The sequence below is a fragment of the Perca flavescens genome, chromosome 3 (genome assembly GCF_004354835.1).
Source record: "Perca flavescens isolate YP-PL-M2 chromosome 3, PFLA_1.0, whole genome shotgun sequence".
In the NCBI taxonomy this organism is placed as follows: domain Eukaryota; kingdom Metazoa; phylum Chordata; class Actinopteri; order Perciformes; family Percidae; genus Perca; species Perca flavescens.
Window position 1 is genome coordinate 18,274,514 of NC_041333.1, and position 22,105 is coordinate 18,296,618.

At 39.2% G+C, this 22,105-nt stretch overlaps 1 protein-coding gene across 2 annotated transcripts; it reads right to left on the minus strand.

Moving 5' to 3' along the window:
- Positions 1-4,020: 4,020 nt before the first annotated feature.
- Positions 4,021-20,881, minus strand: mnta (MAX network transcriptional repressor a). Of its 2 annotated transcripts, XM_028574399.1 has the most exons (6): positions 20,595-20,880; positions 15,299-15,884; positions 14,863-14,904; positions 14,449-14,560; positions 5,073-5,265; positions 4,021-4,842 (listed from the first exon to the last, which is right to left on the minus strand). In XM_028574399.1, exons 1-6 carry the CDS (start codon positions 20,665-20,667, stop codon positions 4,049-4,051), a joined length of 1,800 nt encoding a protein of 599 aa, XP_028430200.1. In that variant the 5' UTR covers positions 20,668-20,880; the 3' UTR covers positions 4,021-4,048. The 2 variants fall into 2 exon arrangements, with proteins under 2 accessions (XP_028430200.1, XP_028430201.1); XM_028574400.1 differs by lacking the exon at positions 14,863-14,904 and having other exon boundaries at positions 20,595-20,881.
- Positions 20,882-22,105: the final 1,224 nt, after the last annotated feature.

Here is a 22,105-nt window from a genome sequence, read left to right on the forward strand (position 1 = left end):
GACTTTTTTATGATTTTCTTTCGACATATTAAAGTATTACTTTTTTATGATTTTTTTCAACATGCTATACTATGACTGTTTTATGATTTTTTTCCGACATACAATACTATGACTTTTTATGATTTTTTTTTTTTACGAAAAGGTTCGAAAAAGTTCTTAACCTTTTTTGAACCTTTTTTATGATTGTTTTTCGACATACTAAATTATGACTTTTTAAAGATTTTTTTGAGATACTATACTATGATTTTTTTGAAATACTATACTATGATTTTTTTTGACATACTATACTATGACTTTTTTCGACATAATAAACTGACTTTTTTTATAAATTTTTCGACATACTAAACTATGACTTTTTTATGATTTTTTCAACATGCTATACTATGACTTTTTTCGACATACTATACAATGACTTTTTTAAGATTTTTTTCGGCATACTATACTATGAGTTTTTATGACTTTTTTCGACAAATTAAACTGAGTTTTTTAAGATTTTTTCAACATGTTATACTATGACCTTTTTATAATTTAATTATAATTTTTTTTTTGACGAAAAGGTTCGAAAAAGGTCTTAACCTTTTTTGAACCTTTTTTATGATTGTTTTTCGACATACTAAATTATGACTTTTTAAAGATTTTTTTGAAATACTATACTATGATTTTTTTTGACATACTATACTATGACTTTTTTCGACATACTAACTTTCGAAAAAGGTCTTAACCTTTTTCGAACCTTTTTTATGATTTTTTTCCACATACTAAATTATGACTTTTTTCGACATACTAAACTGACTTTTTTTATAAATTTTTCGACATACTATACTATGACTTTTTTCGACATACTAAACTGACTTTTTTTATAAATTTTTCGACAAAAAATTAACAATTCGACAAATTAAACTGAGTTTTTATATTATACTATGACCTTTTTATAATTTATTTCGACATACTCTACTATGACTTATGATTTTTTTTTTACATACTATACTATGACTTTTTTCGACATACTATTCTATAACTTATGATTGTTTTTACATACTATACTATGACTTTGTTTAAAAAAAAATCTACATGCTATACTATGATTTTTTATGACTTTTTTTTTTTTTTTTACATACTATACTATGACTCTATGACTTTTTTATTTTTTCCGACATACAATGCTATGACTTTTTATGACTTTTTTTTTGACATACTATACTATCACTTTTTTCAACATAGTATGACTTTTTGTAAAAGTTTTTCGCCATGCTATACTATAACTTTTTAAAGATTTTTTTCGACATACTAAACTATGACTTTTTAAAGATTTTTTTCGACATACTATACTATGAACTTTTTTGACATACTATACTAAGACTTTTTTTGACAAACTAAACGAGTTTTTAAAGATTTCTTCGACATACTATACAGACTTTTTTATGATTTCTTTCAACATACTATACTGACATTTTATGGCATACTATACTATGACTTTTATTTATTATACTATGGTCTTTTAATGACATTTATGGTACATTTTATATAACATTTAATGGCATAATATATACTATGACTTTTTATGGTATACTCTACTATGATATTTTTATAACTATACTATGACTTTCATGGCAACTGAGTGTGCATGTGATATATTGGTGTCTAGTTAAACAAAATATTAGATAACAGTAAAGCTGCAAGGATTAGTCTATCATCACACACTTTATCCAATTTTTCTATTCTAATTTTATATGCTTCTAAACTCTATCTTTTGGTTTTCGACTGTTGGTTGGACAAAACTAGACATTTGAAGATGTCACCGTGGACTCTGGTCAATAATTCAGAATTCAGAAAATTTCTATAATAAATAAAAGAAAACTGTGAAAAATGTCTATCCCAGTTTCCCAAATGAATAATTTAGAAAATAATTTCCTGATTAATTGTTCATTGCAGCAATAAATAATAGAAATCATAATTTTATTCAGACTGTTCTCATGCCCAGATGCTGAACACTCCAACAGTATTTGTATTGCTGCAATAAAAAATAACCATTTGGTTAAAAACAACAAAAAAAGTGGCTTCAGATATTTGTAAACATAATACAATTTATTAAGTATCTTTTTTTTTTATAAATTTTTAATTGTACATATATCCCCAGTTTTTTTACATAATACAGTTAGATTTAATGCAGCCCAACATTTACAGGCTATATACAACTTAAACTTTCTCCATAGGGAAAACATACAAATATATTGTTGCTTCTTCAAGTATCTGAATCGCTGTTAATTTTTTCATATTTTGTTTTGCTTCAATATGATTTGTTCATGATCATTTGCATAATGAGGGTAAAAAAAAAGGTTATTTTATCTTTGCAATGAATTAGTTAAAAACAAAACAGAGTCCCTGCTTTAATCATATTGCATCAGAACAAAATAGAAAACAATTACAGGGTGAATACTTTCCAAAGTGGCCGAATGTGATATCAACTTGGGAAGAGGTCTGTGTAGTCGTCACCTCCTTGATATACAGCACTGTACATGGTCCCAAAAAAAACAACTATATTATTACCTTTACACTGAACAGACAAAGTTATTCTCCAGATAAAACAAGCAACAGTAATCTTAAAATACAAAATCAGTTTTAAATTTTACACTTTACAAACACATGATGATGATAATAAAGTAATCGCTTCTTTCTTAAAACAAAACAGGGCTTAACTTCTGATGAGTGCACTACTCCACATCCTTTCAGAAAATAGTACATTCAGATTAAATAAGGAGAGTACAGCATGTTGCTGTTCTAGCAAGTGCTACGCTAAACTGCTGCTCATTGAGACTATAATAGAAATGTTCACAGTGCTTGCTTTGGAAAAGGATAGTTGTGAAAAAACACACATTGATTGGATTTATGTCAGCTGTTTATACCGATCCCAACCCAAAGTTATGGATGACAGAGCTTAAAGTCTGAGCCAAAAAAACATTCCGTCTGCAACTTGTCAAAGTCTGCAAAGCACAACAGACAGCACCGCTATGGCTCCTCGTTTTATCACTAATAAACACAATCATGGCATGCATTCACAGCATGCAAACACATATCGTACTACCATTTACCCTGCCAGACAGCATAGAAACACACTTTACTACATTTTATGGCCTTTTATGTATTCACATTCAAAACCTCTAAACACTCAGCTCCCTCACCTTGTAGCATCCAAGTTTGTATCTCAAACGTTTAGTATTTATCTTTCCGTTGTGGCGTTACTATTAGGGGGCATGTAGAACTGATTCTATTTGGCCAAGATATTTTAAAATATATGCTACAAAAACTTAACTTTATCCTAAAACTTGTATTTGTGCTCAGTGAAGTCCCCATGTTTGAAAGACAAATACTAGAGATAAGTAACAATTTGTGTCAAAAAAAAAAAAACCCTGACAAAACTGCATATTCCTTTAAGTAGCTGTTTTCTAGTAGATTTCTTTATTGTCAGGGATAGTAGCATTACGTTAGGACACCATTAGCCAGCAGGGGGAGCAATAGCTGAATGCACTAACACTGAGGACTACAGCTACTGATCAGGAGCTGTAGTGCAGTCCATGATTTCGCTCCAGCCCTGCAGCATGTGCCTGCTGGAGAGGAGGAGCTGTCTACATCACATTCCCAATGTGCTGGTTATGGCGGGTCCTGCACTCTGATCCTCCCGATTTGAAGCTCTTTCTGTAAAGTTCATGTGAGAATGACTTTTTCTCCATCATCTACAACAATAGATAACAAGTGAGTGTCTTAACATCTGCCCCCCCATATATTGCCACAAACGCACATCATGATGACTATCAACCATATCTTAAATTCAGGCTCAAGTCTTTAGGACACTGTGGTGGACTAGTATTGAAAGAGGGTTTGTTGTAGGAATGTTCCCGGCTTTAAATCAGCTGTAATGCTTCTGAAGGATAGTGACACTGTGGATCAGCAAGGTGTCCAGCAGCTCTCCTGGCCTCACTGTGGGCTATTTCGATGGCCTGGTCTGAGGCCTGTGCTTCTCCGCGCAGCCTGGGAGTCCTGTTGGCAGTCTTCAGGCCAGCTTCAGAGTGCTGATGGGGAAGGAGGGCATGGTCACCATTGTCACAGGGTTGAGCACTGTCTGGCCCACTAGCTGTGGGTGGTGGGCCACCATTTGGGTGCTCACTGCTGTCTGCTTGCCAACTATGGTGGCAGCTGGTTGGCTAGTCGCAGTGCCGTTCATGTGCGGGTGGGTGTGGTTTAGGGTGTGGGTGATGTGACCAACCACAGCTGACTGTGTGACAGCCACCGGTTGGGAATAGAGGGTAGGTAGATGCTGGCTCAGGTGAGCCACCGGGTGCACGGTGATGTGGCCGATGGGTTGGTGGCCGGGGGCTAACTGCACAGTGCTGGTGGTGGGGGAGGGAGCCAGGTGGGCAATATGTTTGGGACCCCCTCCCTGGATGACGTGGTTGACTGCTTGGATGACTGAGGGATGAGACACTGAAGCATGGGCAATAACGGTGGGATGTAGGCTGGAAGCAGTCACCATCTGTGTATGTGTGGGAATCAAGGGCTGACTGGGGGCAGTGTGAGGGCTGGATGTGGTGAGTATAGGTGGGGCAGCAGGCTTGGACACTGGCTGAGGAGGAGTCACTGTCAGCGGCTGGAGCTGAGGCTGGTGCAGAGGGACTTTATGCTGGATGGAGATGTGTTGGGTGATGAAGGAGGTAGTGGTGGGTGTGTGAGTGGGTGTTGCAGTCTTGTGCAGCTCAGGTTTCATGGTTTGAGGCACTGTGGGTAAGGCAGTCTGCGCTCTAGGTGCAGTCTCATCTTCCAGGTCATCAGCCATAATGTCTTCACCTTCTGCAACACCAACAGATGAAATAATGAACTCAGTAAAATTAAACATTGCATCTTATAATACTAACGCCTACATTTAAAAAAAGGAGGTTGTTTGGTGCTGTAGTTGGTGGGTCATTTTGCAGATCAGAACAAAATCACATTGGATCAACATTACTTTAAATATATTCTTAATATTTATACAGGGGCATCCCTGTAGGCCTCCAGTTATCGGACTCTGACTGTCAGTCTACCTGAGGCAGTGGAGGTGGAGGCCTGGTCCTCCTCTGGCTGTACTGTCTGTCGCAGGATGCGGTCAATCTCAATCACATCCATCCACTGGCTCAGATCGTTCTTCAGCTCTGCTAATCGCTGCTGCGTGGCTATCTTCTCTCTGGCCAGTCGCTCCATGTCGTGCTCGTACTCCTTCTCTTTCCGCTTCAACGTCTGAAAGGAGAAAGCAGAAATCATTAGGTTGTAAAATCATAACCGAGTCCGACTCCATGATGGTGTGAGCTTCCACCAGTAAATGTACCAGTTTATTAGGCTCACAAGTACAGTGTAATGCAATAATCCATTAGGCCTTTAGAAACAAGATGTAATACATTACAACAAACAAACCGCTCTGTTAACAAAAACACAATCAAAAAGCAAAAATAATCTATTTGCATTAATTAATCCAATAAATCCTGTTTTTGTGAAGCTTTGCTTTGTTGACACCGTGTCAGAGAGGTGTTGATTGAACTCAGTGCTAATGTTTGAAGCCTTAGCTGATGGTTTTGTATTAGCCTGTGATATACTGAATTATGTTCCCCTTGTCACTGCATGGGAGTGGGAGTTTGACAAGTTATTAGAGGCACTTTTGAATACAATAAAATACATTACTCATCATCACTAACTACAACCTCCGAAAATAAAATTAGGATAGAGTTGAATCAATTGTCTCTGACTGTCAACAAAAATAAGTTTTTTTGCAAGGATATTTAATTAGCTTTCACAACACCCTTCATTTGGTCATGTGGTCACCATGCGATGGAAAGTTACTAAGTACATTTGCTCAAGTACTGTACTCAAGTACAGTTCTCAGGCACTTTACATAAGGGTTTCCATTTTATACTTTGACTCCACTACATTGCAGAGGGGAATATTGTAGTTTTTACTGCACTATGTTTATCTGACGGTTTTAATTACTTTTATTTTGCAGAATCAGATAAGTAATGCAAAACATATTAACCTTGTGTTGACTTCGGGTCACAATGACCCGTTTTCAATTTTTGTTTTACATCAGAAAATATAGGGCGTGGAAATAAGCGCTGAAAATGTGTAGAAGAAAAATTTAAAACGTAAAAAGCAAAAACAAAAATAAAGTGTTTTTTTTTCAAGGTTGACGGGAAGACATCACAAGGGTTAAACAAATCACAGACAAATAAACATGAAGCCACTTCAGCCACTAAAGGAGGAGGGAGACTGTCGCATTAATTCATGTATAAATCATGTTTATTCAGCCTCCAACAACAACAAGTGGTTTCCTAAAAATTGTCCAACTCCAGAAGAAAAATGGTGTCTACCGCTCAAAACAAAGCACACCGATAAACCTCCATAGAATACAAGCATTAACACCCAGGATGTCTTTACAGCTAAATAATAAGGAACAGGTCCAGGAAAAAAACTATAAAAAAAAAAAAAAAAAATGAAATCTGCAGCCATAACCTGTGTGCAGAGAGCAAAATAACAGAGCTACAGAAGTACAAGGGAAGGGGAAGGTGGAGGAGAGAAGGAGGGAGGAGACAAGTATGGAAAGTAAGAGGCGCTTCCAGGCAGTGGCTCTCTGTGACCCAATTTCCCCTAACCTGTCAGCTGACACAAGGTAAAACCAAACAAACCCTGTACATGGCAACAGGAGAAGAGTTTAAAATATATGAAAACTATAACAAACCTCACTGTGTAAGAATAATGCTGAATAATAATAATGAAATAATACTGAAATGTTAAGCAAACTAATTCCCAATGTATTCCCAAGTAACTGCTGGGTAAGGTAATACAGAAATGGGCCGGTATGAGATTCAGCAAAAATATCACGGTTTCATGGTATTGCGATTACAGCTTTAAAATGTTTTATTTTTGAAATGTCTGGGTAAAAAAAAAAAAAAAACATGGTATACCTTGAAACCGGTAACCAGCCCATGCCTACTACAGACAGGATAGAGTTACACTGTAAGGGGATTCGTGTTTTGAAATTGAAGACTTTATATAATTTATTACATGTCAAGCTCAGCTTGGTCAAAGTATCCAACACAGACTCTGGCCTTGGTGGTAGAGGCTCAGGGAAACGACACTGTGAAATCTGTTACCAGCAACCTGATGATTCAGGATCATAAAGCCATTTCCCTAAAGGGTGGACTTCCTGTTAGTGTTCATGCCATCGTGTATCAGTTTGTGGGAGGGTACAGTTCATGTGCAAGTCATCTTGTGTGAGAGTGTTTGATTGAGAAAGGGGCATTTGTATGCGTTTGTTGTGGCTAGTTGTATGTAGAGAGCTTTCTATCAGCGTGGTCTGTGTGTGTGCATCTACATGTACATAAATAGCAAGAGGACAAAAGGCAGGCCTTGTGTAATTCAACACCTGTCTCTAGCCCTTATCCAGGATTAGAACTGCATGGGCTGCAAGCGGTCTGTGCTTGGACTGCATCACACTGGGAGTGTTTTCAGTCACATTTAAACACACAATTACAAACTCAAAGAAAGGCCTTTTCACTATTTGTTCGGCAGAAGAAAGCCATGACAAGAATATAATCAAGCCCAAATAAATCCACATAAACAAGCCTATTAATCTGGCTATTAAAGTGAAAAATCGACCTCAAACCTTGTGTGGCGTTTCTGTATTGCAATTTTTTGTTACTTATTAACCAACATACCAATACCAATATATCTGCAACAAGCGAATATCAGCCAGTCAGATTTATCTCTCTAGCTCTGCTTTAAATACTGGTTTCCAAATTGTCTTTACTCAGCGTTTGTTGGATGAGGACAAACAAGGAAGAAACACTGCTGTGTGCTATGTATCTCATTACTTGTGAAAGTGGTCGAGTGCTTCTGTATTGTGCCATTTCTCAGTCATGCACACTGGTATTCACACAAAGTTATTGTATTTTAATTGAAGCATGGAGAGCAGGACAAATCATATACTTCACTGATTAATGAATAATGTTGGTTCCTTACTATTCACTCATGAACATCTGGGCACAGATGTGCAGTGTTACTCAAGACCAGCCATCATAAGCCCCTCTGTCAAGAAGAGCTGATATCAGTACTTTAGTCTGAACACATTAAAAGTATCCTCTGTCTCCACACATGACGTACTGTAATGCCCCCATCTTTGGTTGTCATGGAAACAGATAAAAACCTCATAAAAGGTTTCCTCGGTAACCTAAAAGACAGTGTACACCATCACGTGCAATTTAGTTTTCTCATGTAAACATTCCTTTTACACCTGGTGTAATAATGAAAACGATTACTCACAAAGATGGAGAACAGATTTTCTCACACACAGCATCTATCTGAAGAGATTGTCAGGAGGGCAGAATGAAATGGTATAAAAAGCATTCCAAAGGTGTGACACGTGGACCGGTCACTAGCTGCCTCCCTTTTACACTCATGTATTAGGAGGCAGCTTCATGTGAGCGGTGCCACAACTGTGCATGCCACAAACTATGACTCATGGAGAGAAACGCTCCACAGACCCACTGAACTCTCCCTGTTACAGTGCTGTGGGGGACAGAGCAAACACTTTATTTGTCTCTTTAGAAACAGCTAGTCTGAGATTAACCATGTAAACCAAGTCTGTCGCAGATTGATTAGACATGACTTCATCACCCTATTAATCAGGTCACCAGGTTGTAATGACACAAGGCACCTTTTGTCTCTTTGCACATGGGCGCACCGCTGAGCTTCTGAACTTCCTACTACAAGAGAGACAAGGCCTTTTCAAATCTAGACCAGGACTGGGGTGTGTGTGTGTGTGTGTGTGTGTGTGTGTGTGTGTGTGTGTGTGTGTGTGTGTGTGTGTGTGTGTGTGTGTGTGTGTGTGAGAAACACTGCTCAAGCGCTGTCACAAGCAATGCGAGTGCTGAGCACATGGCCCCACAAAGAATGGGAGAGGGAGGGCAGCAGATAGCGGGGGATTGAAAGAGAGCAATACAAGCTGTACTGACTCACTTTTGCAGCAGACGGCACAAGGCTGGGCTTTCTTAAAGGGCCAGGAGCACAGGAAGCCACGTTGCAGACATGCTGTTCAGCCTGGATGACTGATCATCAGGCTTCTGCACAGAGGTCTTGTGACAGTGTGGTAACCATAAACCCTTGTCTCACTGTGCCTCCAAGCTGCAACAGAGAACTAAACGTGGCGCCTGACTTACACAATTAAAGGCTTGTATGTGGAAAAAAACTCCTACTTTTGCACACCACTGCACAACTGACATAATTACCTCATCGTGGCTAAGGACTATGCTCCAGTGCAGTCAAAGAGTACTGTGAGACAACAAATCTGCAATCATATATTGTATGTTGTGCTACTCTGTCATATAGCTCGTATTATGGTAAAAACAACTTTTGATGACAATTGTTTTTCCTTGAAAATCATAATTTTGCTAAAGACAGATACTATTCATGCCACAGCAAATATAACAGCTGTTGAATTTGACTGCAGTCTTGACTCATAACCATGAAAGAAGAGATTGAGTGTCACCAAGACATTCACAAAGACTAAGCTGAAAAAAAACCTTGAAATATTAAAGAGCAGTGACCTCGACTGCCATTGAAGACTGATTATTTTTCATGTTCGAGGAATGAATAATAAATGTAAAAGTACTTGGTGCTTTGTTTTAAGGCGTCTAAGGAAATATGCTATTATGTGCACGATAAATGTAATTTACTTACAATGCTACAAATATTAAAACACATATCCACCTTCCTCTACCCTCAAGATTTTCCCCACCAGATGGCACAACACGTTTCAAGCTGGCATTCGTGGACAAGCAGTGTAGGAACAAGTTCCGTCAGCTTTAAGAGGCAAATGAAGCGCGAGTGGAGTAAACCGAGCCTTGTGTTTTTACTGATCCAGGTTTCCTCCCTGCTGCTGGCAGCTAGGCCATGGGACAGCGAGTCCTGCCTGTTGCAGTGCTGGGCGGGGTCCCAGCAAGGGGGGGGACATCACACAGCTCAGGCTAGCCATGTGCTTGCTGCTCATGTGGCCTTAAAAGCTCAGAGAGGCAGGATGGAGGGAGGAAAAGTGGGGGAGTAGAGGAGGAGGAGCTCTACTACATCAGGGCTTATTTTACAGCCTCGGCTTTCGCAGCACCACTACAGGCTCGGGGGGGGCCTTTAGAAACAAGATGTAATACATTACAACAAATAAATGTACAGCTCTGTTAACAAAAACACAATCAAAAAGCAAAATAATCTATTTGCATGTCATCATTTGGAATTGAATGAAATGTGGAAGTGAAACTTGAACTACGTAGATGTTGGCCAGTTACATTTTGCGGAGAACTGATAACTGCACTTATTTTCCAAGTTGACACTTGAGATAACGGACAAGATAAATCAAATGAAATGTGATGATGAGCCTAACGCCTGAGCTCAGTGTTTCTGCTGCCAGCCCAGATGAGGGCAGGACACACCTCTGTAGCTCTGTACCAACATGTCAAGATGACAGTGGATACACAGGTTTTGTTTTGGCTTCTCATATATATATATATATATATATATATATATATATATATATATATATATATATATATACCTTTAATTTAGTAGAAAGTTGTCCAGCTCTAGTGACACTGTTCATGAGCTCATCAAAATAAAAAAAATAAAAAACTGTGTCTACACATGATGAGGTTGTAACAGTTTTTTTTTTGCATAAAGTGGAATCGTTTGTGATATTTTTCTTCTGTCTATTTCCTTTACACATATTCCTTGTCCAGCTCAGCTGTTGATAGGAGGAAAAGAGAGGCAGGTCGGTCTGCAAGTCGAACTCAACACTCTAAACACTGGGTTGCTTAATGACGCAGAGAGGGGGCAGAGGGAGGGGGATTGGGTGACGAGCTCTGCACCCACGCTGTCCTAGTTTCCCTCAGTATCCACACGCAGAGAGGAATAACCAGACTGCTGCTTCTCAAGAGCATCAAATCAGCAGCACACTGTCCTCTGCAAAATGTACATTAGTAAACCTGCACCACGGTTATATAATAATAAGAAATATGAACACTACAGGGTTGGTTCTTTCACAGAGGCCTTAAAAGATGAAAACCATCAAGGACTATCAATGTGCACACCAAATATTACTGCTGAGTATATACCAAATAAGTACCTAATTATTCTGTATGCTTAACATCAAACCCTAGTCGTCACTAGACAAATGTGAATAACAACTATTAGCTTGCAACTACATGCAACTCTAATAAGCACTACAGGACAAATACACATAGAAACATGACAGCCATTCTTAAACTTCAACACCTGATGCCAACTTAGGCCAATGGGTGAACTTGTGTTCCAGATTTAAAATTTTCACCATACAGTATCTATCTATAGAAGAAGAAAAAAGGGCCCATAGTAAATACTATGACACACTCAACAGAACAGTCACGGTCTGAAAGAGTTACAACCAGGATACTCGCACAGTCAGAGCCTGACGCAAACACATGGGCCCTCATTTATGAAACGTGCGTACGACCTAAAACAGGCGCACAACGGGCGTACGCCGATTCCTACGCAAAGCTCGGCATTTATCAATTTGGACGTGAGCGTAGGCTGCGATCAAATCTCACGTCTGGTCTGAACTCGTGTACGCAAGTTTCTGAGTCAGCGTGGACTTGCGGTGCAGCATATAATCAGTTTAATAGGAGAAGGAGAAGTCATCAGTTGATCACTTATCAGCAATGGCAGATCTGGCTCTTTTAGAAGACCTCTATGAGCCGGTACAATAGTGCACACGTACGCACACGTGCCACGGTGGAGCGCTCCATCGGATTGTTTAAGGGAAGATGGCTCGCATCAGTGGGGGGGGGGGGGGGGACCCTATACACGGCAGAAAAAGTCTGCAACATTGTTTTAGCCTGTGGGGTTCTGCACAACATCTCGCAGGGAAACTGGGTGCCATAAATGTAGCAATGGAGCCAGATGACCCGATGCCCAGAGAGCAGTGTCCAGAACAGCCACCAACTGAAGGAGACAGGACATTATTATACCTCGCTTTTAAAAGGTAGCCTATAGTGTTATGTTTGGCAATGATATTCAATACAGGAAACATGACGATGCACAACATTTTTATTTATTATTCAGGTTTTCATTTCTATGTCGTGAACAATTTATTTCTGCTATTGACCGAGTTATTTCGGCTTGTTTTCCCAGCCCCTCTGCTGTCAGGAGACAGGGTCGTGATGGTGGTCCAGCACGGGGGGGCGGAGGACACGCGCTCTCCCTCAGCAGCAAAAAAACACGAGTAAAATAAAAGACACTGCATAAACTCCGCTACCGTGTGTTTATTTAAATATAGGTACACCATGTAGGCCTAAAAGATTGCAATAAGCCTGTATATTACTATTAGGACTATAGAAAATGCGTCAAGGATGTATAAATTAAATAGGCTAAACTTCAGCTGGAGTCCGATTTACTACGGCAACACTGTTGACCGCATCAGTGATCTCTTTTCATCCCGCATTCTTTCTACAGCCTTTAATAACAGTTTTCAGGCTGCCAAAAAGTACACACGTTTGTGCAAATGAACCAGAGATATATCAGGGTTTCAATCTCCACCTCTGAAAAGTGCCGCTTCTCAGCCGGATTACGTCTCGCCATGTCGTAAATTGTAGGGGCGAGGCCTCAAAACCGAGAATATATTGGGGCGTGATATTTAAATTACGATCGTTTCCAGCCGCTGCATTTATCAATGTACGACCATTCTTACGCTCTGATTGGTGTGATACGAACGTTTCATAAATCACACGTGAAGCCTGTCGTAAGATGATTTCTGCGCTCATATCTGCGCTGGTTTCTACGTTAGGTTGATAAATGAGGGCCATGGTGAGTCATTTGTGGACAATGACATGGCACATATTGTTAATATTAAACACAGATTTGCTTAAAATGGTACAAATGGGGAAGTGTTTAAAGATTCCTCAGTAAAGGCAGGAAATGCAAGAAGAAAAAAAAGAATAAGTCCGAAATTACTACGAGTGATAAGTAGAAAACAATGTTGTGGCAGGAAAGAGGTTTTCCATAGGCCTCAAACTGACTCTTTGGTCAGACTATTGTAGAAATATTTTATTTGGGACTGACAAAGACTACACTTAAGGGATACTTTGCAGATATCCAACCAAGTTTCTATCATAATAATGTTGGTAGTATGTGTAAATGAACTATTGTTAACTTTCCTCCTCCTCTTACCAGGGCACAGATATCCCTACTCACAGGCCAGCAGAAGAACTCCCAAGTGACTTACTTTCGTCACTTGGAGTTTTTCTGCTGGAGCTAGGGCTGTTGCTGTAACTACACACTGTACTTCTGCATATGGACACAAAGAGTAGAAGCAGATTGAGAAAGACAGCCGCCCCTCGCTTTATTTCCCTCAAACTGAAATCAGATAAAACTGTAGTACTAGACAGTGCTGATCAAATATAAACAAAGATTATGTAACTGCATTGCCTATTTCTTGCTTTAAATGTTTTCCGAAACATATTTCAGTTTACCGTTTAACTGTTGTACAAAATCGTTTGTTACCAGCCGGCCGCCATTCGGTTTCAATCCGGACGAGCTTGATGAGCTTGCATTACGTCACCAACCAGCGGGAGCTTTTATTGGTCCGGTGCGGCGCAGTGCATTCTGTTAGTTGTAGGTTTTCTACCTTTTGAGCAAAAGGGAATGTCCCAGCTTTTTTTCCTCTGGTCAGGTAGCACCAATTTCAAAAACGTTTGCGCCATTCTACTGCATAGACAGCCCAGTTTTAAAAAAAAAAAAAAAAAGACCCTCTTTCCAGCTGTAAAATACTTAAGACAAGTCAACCCAACATCCACTTATCTATGTCCTTTCAAATCAATTTCATCCCTGAAAAAAAAAAATCACTGTTGCTGTACAACAAGGGATGTTTTTGAGAAAAGCACGACAACATAATGTAAATAATAATGGCAGGGTAGAATAAAATACACCCATACATGTATCACCATCTCTTCAAATTCAGAGCCGATTATGCAAACCCTGGTAATTACAATTGTGATTGTGCTTATATTACAAAAGAGCATGCTTTGTTCCCCCCATCCCCTTTTTTCTTTTTTAAACCACCAACAAACAACCCGAGACTCTAGCTCATATTGCAGCGTGGCTTCAAAATAATGGAGGCTCCATTGTTCAGTAGTAATCATGAATGCAAATAAACCTGTACAAACAAGTCTAAGCAAGATTCACAAACATCTGATGAATGCAGTACACAGGCTGAAGCTTAGTCGGTTGCTAGAATTTTTTTCGTTAAACCATGGATAAAAAAAAAAAAAAAAAAAAGAGGTCTGGAATAGTAAAGTGTAGTTGTTTAGCTGTATAGGCCTTTGTTATACATACGACAAACTAGACTTGTCTTACCTGAATGTATCTCAGCGCACTTCTCAGCACGCTCAGATTGGAGGTCTTCTTCTCGTCTATGTTGGGGATGTTCTTTTTCAGTGTCTCAAAGCACTCCTTCAAGTGTGCCCGTCTGACAGACCCAAAACAGAGAGAGGGGATTTGAGAGAGCAGGAATGGGTTGAGCCACACTTGGCTTTATTTTAGTAACAGATGATTACCACGACAACATTTTCAATTAGTGTTCTTTACTAAAAAAAAAAGATCAAGCTTAGCATTAAAATTAAACCACTACAAATAAACAAAGGTACCAGTCAGTTTCAGAGAAAACACACGATGTAACTAGTACATATTATTCAAATGTAACAACACAAATAACCTCCAATAGATCGCGCTCTCTTTAAGGAGGCCCTATGGTAGACAGGTTGAACCCACCTGTTTTTCTCAAGCTTGTTATGCACTTCTCTTGTGCCTGCCCTGTAAGAGCACAGATGAGAGTACAGTGAGAATTTGGTATTTAAAAAAGGGCAATGTGACAAATATAATCAAAATCAACCAAAGAAGAATTTTCCTGTTTTATTGCTAGCATATAGTTACTGTAAGTGACAATATTCTGTCTTTTAGAGGTGAAATATCAATAATGTAACGGCTTCCCAAATGCTAAATTTTGTTGTTTTTTTTCATTTTAAATCATTACAAGACAAATGCTTTGAGGGGTTTTCAGAGGCTAAAGGCCAAATGCAACTTTTATATTTCTGACAGTTTGTAGACCGATATATTGATTGACAAAAATTAACAGATTAAAAAAAAAAAAAAAATACTCAGTTGTAGTCCTATTTAAATTATAATGTAAAGAAGTTAATAGATGTACCCTCCAGGCCTCTTCTTGTCTAGGTGGCGGCCATCATCAGGAGGACTCCCTCGGCTGACGGGGCCGTTCTGTAGAGGAGCCTGCTGGACTACATGGCCCGACTGAGGCAGTAAGGCATGTTGCTGGGGGGGCGAGACGATAGAACCAGGGTAGCGCTGAACCAGCTGCTGGTGTGTCTGCTGCTGTAGTTTAGTACTGTTAGTTTGGGCGATGAGCTGTGGGTGATGATGGTGGTTCTGTATCAGCTGCTTGTGGTTGGTGGTTAGCACAGAGGTCGGGTGCTCAGGTTTGGGTTGTGGAGAGCGTGGCAGAGTGGCGGCAAGTGGTGGAGCAGCTGGAGGGCAGAGTGTGGCGACAGGCAGAGTGGGTGAGCCTGTAGGGTTAGGGGTGACCACCGGGATGGGGATGACAGTGATGGGCATGGAGGGGGGAGGCAGAGAGGGTGGGATGGGCACAGCGCGGCACTCAGTGCGCAGCTCCTCTGCTTTAGAAACATTGTTGATGTGGATTGTTGAGTTATAGTTCACATCAGAGTGCCTCCGCTCTGCCAACTGCTCCAAGCGCTGCTTTTCCTTTAGTTCATCCTCTGTGGAATAAACAAGGCAGGTTAACAGAACATCTACTACAGTGTCCTTCTATACACACTTCAGGTACTATACATCACAGTACTACACTGCACAAGAGGTTCAGTTTGGTTAAATTACAGGGAAACAACTTCAAAAATAGAAGTGTGACCTTAAATTAAGATATCTGGTAAAGTATGTGAGAGGAAATAAAACAGATCTATTTGGTCGTGACTGGCGTATACTGAAAATAAACCACAGAGTCACTGAGTGACAAAATATCTGACAAACCATTGAGAAGTCCTTGGCGATACAACATAGCACAAACAAACAAAGGTCTACCACCTGCCATGCTCATCATGATTGTCTCAATTATAGTAAAGAGAACAACCGAGTAAAATGTTCAAGATTTAAAGCTACAGTTACTTCATTACCCAAAGCTAATGCCAGGTTTCTGGTTATCAACACAGCAACAGCAGTGAGTGTTCCAAGTCAAAAACCAGCTTATCTGTTTTTCTGTGCTTCTTCGTAACAGGCTTAAATGAATGTGTATCTTTTTACATTTGCAAAATCCTGCCAAGCTTCAAGCAGGCTCTGAAAAAGGTTGTTACTCTAATGGAGGTACATCTCGCTGTAATGTAAACTCTGTCACAGTCCACTGACCAAGTTGTGTTGGGGAGGGGGGATGCAAGTCTACTCTACATCTACTAACAAAGCCCCCAATTGAAGGAACGCTTACCATATCTTCTACATGTCAAGGACATAACATGCTACATGTAATAAAAGCATAATAAAAAGTGTAATAGTGTAATAAAAACATATTTTTGGAGGTTAACTGTTACTGATCACTTCTGAAACAGAACAAGTTATTAACCTCAAATTGATTTAAAAAAAAAAACTACTTTGCTGACTTCAGACATATTTGAGAAAATTGCATCAAACATTTGAAAAAGAAATTGTTGCAATGTAAAATATTTGTAAATTAAGAGAAAAATTCTACAGCTGAGAGTGTACCAATACATGTGACATACAATGGGACTTGCCTGTAGAATATGTGCAGTATTTTGGCCATAAAAAAGCAGAATCAAATTCATTGCATGTGTTCACACTTACTTGGCCATTTAAAGCCGATTCTGAAAAGAGGAGTTGGAATCAAAGAGTTTTATCAGCATTGTAGTATTATCCAATCATATTCAAGACACCTCTCTCCATGATGTATGGATGCGGAAGAAAAAGGCTGTCTAGTTGCTATGGCAGCTGTGACGTTCGATGTTGAGATAGGAATAGGAAATTCTTTATTTTGCCAAGTAAATTTTACACATAGGATTAACCCATCCATATAACATGCATTTAACCAATCCTAACTATGGGGAGCAGTGTGGCAGCCACCGTCCAGCGCCAGGGGACCTACTTCAGTTGTAATGCTAATAGCTTCATCAAGGACAATGGCAGAAGTTAGCTAGCATGCATGTCTTTTATGGTGTTGGGGAAAGGCCTCACAGAACTCAGGACCTTTTGGCTGGCAGAAGTGCTGCAGTGCTTACCACTGAAAATTGCCTTGAAAATATTTGTAAGGACAGTGATGCAGCTTTCTGAACATGTCATCCTACCATTGTAAAAGTCATGTGAAAAAGGAAGAAGACATTTCTAGGTCTTAATCACTCTAGAGAACAATGTAATGGTATCATATTTATCAGTCCAGTGTGTCACCATTTGCTGCACGTGTTTGTTACATTACACGGAAAAATCTTCTCTTTAAAGTAAAAGAAAGCAGAAAAGAACAAGATGTTCTGGTTAATGTGCTAGCCAGTGTTCATAAGATGTTGAATGGCCAGTTATGAGAATGATATTTTTGTATTGTGGTGCAAACACACATTAGACTGAGAAATGCCTTTTTATTCTGAGAGGAAATTCGTGAAGCACTTAGAAAAACAAGAGGATTTTCTATAGACATTATATAACTGCAGCACATAGAGAAACACTGGCCTACTTTTCTCCACACAGTGACCTGCTCTACAGTAGCAGAGAGGGAGGATTGGGGAGGACTCTGCTCTCCCAATGCAGCATGGCGGGAGGAGCAGGGAAGAAGCAGGAGCTCTCACTCGGAGCCCTTCTAAATATCACAAATGCCTTCATAGTGATAAAAGGTAGAGAACTGCAGCCGTCAGAAAATGATTTCAGAATCAGAATCATCAGAATCTCTGAAATTGCTTTCTTAAGTAATATCATTTTGGCTTTCACACATAGGTCTCCTTAATGGTTAAAGTATAAGTCCAAAGTGAGCTAGTTTACTACAACATGCCTAAGCTGTAGTGTTATCTTTTCTTTAGCACGGAGGGACAGCAGTTCCCTAAATGTTGAGTTGAACCATGTTCAAGCCTGTTTTAAAAGTAGTTTAGCTTGAAAAAAATCTAATAAATCTGTAACGCAAATCAAATCTGTAGCTACAAATAGATCTTCATGGTCTAGCTGCAGTATCTACAGCTTAACTTTCTAATGATTGTTTCACAAGCTATAACCTTCACTTAAAAATAATTTGAGGTGGGAGCAATTTATAGAAATGTTACTAATGCCTAAGTAGGCTATTGACAGAGCAACTGAGGACATGTAACGTTGGCAGTGTTTACAGATTACAGTCCATATGTGAAAGGGGCTTAATGGTTGTGGAAACTCTGCTCTACGTGTGCCGTTTATACAGTAGGAAAGTTGAAAAATATGTTGTTATGTTTGATTAAACTCATCTCAGCTTTCTTTTAATCCGTTTACTCACAAACTAACACCCCTTTTTAAATTCTGAAGAGGCTCATTTTTCTAATACTAGCTAAATACTACTAGCCTATGGTTTGTGCATTTATAAAGGTAATAACACATTTCAGTGGGTGCTATATTGAAGAACAGGACTTGCTTTAAGGTCACACTGTGAATGATGTGATTTTATAAATTTTAGATCCAGTGAGGTTAGGTTAACTAGAGGGGCAGTGAGGGAAGACTGCATTATCCCTCGGAGAAAAACAGCTTTTGGTCAGGCTGTCTTCTCCGTAAGAGCAGTTCAGCAATGGACCACAGTGCCGGCAACTATTAGAGAGTCTTTGTCATTCTTTTCGTTCAAAAAGAATGCAAAAAAATGGCTGGTAGAGAGCCAAACTTGTGGGCACTAATGTTATCTGTGTGCATTTAAACGTTATATAAGTATTTTACTGGAATTGTATTTATTAACCATAATGTGTTGTATGTAATTTTATCTTGTGATTTTATACCTGTCATTATTTTAAAGGCTGCCTGTTTTACATCTGGCTGGGGGACTACTGATGAAAATTAGCACTTTGAGCTAACTCTGGAACATTTACATTGTTTCAATGTTGATTAATGCTCACTGTCCCCTTTCAAAAATAAAGAAATTGAAAAATTGAAATTGTGAAACAGCCACAGAACACTGTATGCAAAATGAAGGTATAGCGTGTGTACAAAACATTTGGCTCTCTCCTTGGCAGTTGATTGACATGCAACATCACGTGTATCATTTAATTTCCTGCTAGAATAAAACTGTACATAATAGTACACAATTTATATTGCCTAGTACATACTGCAGCTAGTAAGTAGTATGAAATGGTGACACACTTTACATCCTTTTGTTTGCCATTGAGCTACAGCATCCAGTTTGTCTTGTCGGTGAGATGCACTGCAAATTTTGTTTTCAGAGAAGTAGAACATAAATCCTTTGGAGGAGGTGGGAAGGTTTTCTCCAGACTGCATATAGTAGTGACTCATCTTATTCATAAACAATCTTTGGGAGGGGTAGCCCAGCACGCACGTGGTGAAAGGGGCGGGGCCACCTCCTGCTGTTAACATATGGAGGCGTGGTTGGTTGGTACACGTCATCGCCAGACACTCAAAGCTCTCCACGAGCGACTTAAAGGCCAGGGAGTTTGTGTTTATTTTTTTACGCGACATAAGACAATCACACTGAAACGTGCATTATGTGCGGTGTTATAGAACTACAACACCGTACATGTTTAAAGAGCGGAAATGATCAAGGAGCACAGATGCGTGTAGGGGAAGCCTGAAAGCCAGAGTCACTTGATCCCCCGGCGGACGATGCCAGGTCATTATGTAAAACGAGCTTGGCATTCCCTGCGCCACCGCCCTTTATCCCCCGCATGTTTTGGTTATTTGATTTTAAATGTCTCGAAGCAATGCGTGCTGTCGTAATATAACGTTACTGACAAGCAAACGCAGAAAGGGACGATCTGAGAACTTTACAGTGATGCAGCTTTTACAACAACCCTGTCTATGCAGAGGTTTCAATGCAGTAACCCCTGATACTGCAGCAGCCCATTTATGTTTATTAGCTATTTTGGACAGCTACGAAAAGGTAGACAGAGCCACACTGTTACGTGAACCAAAGCAAGAGATAACGAGCTAATGCAACTCGTCTGCTAACTACAACGATTATGAAAGTAAAACTAAAAATGTCACTGACTGACTGGAACACATTCCACTCAGTAGTCAGTCATATTTGAATTTAAAAGCAACAAAACCAGCGACGTGCATACTGTATTTAGTTCATGAATGGCGCTGGTAAGTCAACAATAAACAGGGTTTTGTCTTTAACTCCGAAAATAAATCATTGTGTGACACATTACATCGAATTGTTGATTATTTTACATGTATTATTTCATATTTACCAATGTTGTAAAAACATAAACCATATTTCTAATAAAATACCAACTTACCACGTGCTTTCTGTTGTTGCTGGGCTTGCAATTCCAAAAACTTGGCCGCTTCCAGAAGCGTTTCGATGCTCATTTCTGTGGCTTATTTTTTTTTAAGAGAAAGGCGATAAAGCAAATTGCAATATGCGCCCGAGAACTACAGGGAGAAGTTCCCCGTCTAACGCTGGAATAAAAGGGTAATCGGATACCCCCACGGTAGAAACTCTACCACTTACGTAGAAGAGTTACAAACAAGATGGCGCTCAAAGTAGTAGGAACAAATAAGGTTTGTGAATCACGCACCGTTTGTAACCGCCCACAGACAGACCCACTACAGAGACGATGACAAAACACGGAAAGTGATTTGGATTGGATTAACAACTGTGTTATAACGCTCCACTCATGAGCTGAATCACAGTTCTAAACCTGGCGCTATGCTCGCACACACAACAGATATATTATTAAAACTAGAATTATTGTTGCCTATAGTGCCTGATGTAAGTGAAAACGCTACGGGACGTTGACAACCGCCTCCGTAATGAATTATTAATCTGTAGCTGGACTGCAGCAAATTTACATCGTAATTGATGTATTGGTTCAATGGCCAATCACACTGTAACATATACTACTACACTACATTTTAGACGGGAATATTGTACTTTTTACAACACTAGATTTATGTGATAACTTTGGTTACTTTGCAGATTGATTAATAACACAAAATGTGATCAATAAATTAATTATGATGTACTCTTTTAGGTTAAGATACTTAACTTACTTCTACTAGTGATCTCCAGCAGCATAAAAGTGATGTACACATTAATGCAACAGTTATAATCCCAATTATAGTACTTCTTTCTGGGCAACGTATTGCAATTTCATTATATATTAATAATTTATTTTATAAAATGTTAAAAAAAATTATGACAAACACCCATGCGATTTCCCAGAGCCCAAGGTGACATTTTCAAATTACTTATTTTTGTCAAGCCAACAGTCCAAAACCTTAAGATATTCAATTTACAATGCTGCAAAACAAGCAGCAAATTCTAACATTTGAAGGGTTGTAGACAGAAAATATTTGGCCTTTTCCTTTGATTAATGACTTAAAAAGATAAATCAATTATCATTTCAGCTCTTGTTGATTTATCCATGTAACTACTCTTATTACATCAGCCCAAAATGGCCCAGGAATAGCCAGACTATTGACTTTCAAACACACACACAGAGGCTGGTGGAGTCATAACCAAGGGACATGTAGTACCAATACTAGGAACTGGGTTTTTGCTTGCAACACACAATGAATGTGCACGTACTTACACATGACCCTGGATATTTAAGGTATCTTTTCCTGTTTTTCACTCAGCTCTGGTCAGGAAGTATGTCGCCTGGAACAAAGTAATAATAGTGGACCACAATACTAAAGGTTCTCCAGGCACAGGAAGGACTGAGGGGCTGCAGGAACATCCTGAATTAAACAGGCTGTGTGTACATTTAAGACATGTCAATAAACAGTGGGTTCAACTTCCAAA

Excerpts from the sequence above, each read along its gene's own strand:
- mnta (XM_028574399.1), bottom strand. The coding sequence starts at position 20,667 with ATGAGCATCGAAACGCTTCTGGAAGCGGCCAAGTTTTTGGAATTGCAA. Across the intron at positions 5,266-14,448 it reads GTGCGCTGAGATACATTCAG|ACGTTGAAGCGGAAAGAGAA; the intron begins GTAAGACAAGTC and ends TTCTCCTTTCAG. Across the intron at positions 4,843-5,072 it reads CTCCACCTCCACTGCCTCAG|AAGGTGAAGACATTATGGCT; the intron begins GTAGACTGACAG and ends TTGGTGTTGCAG.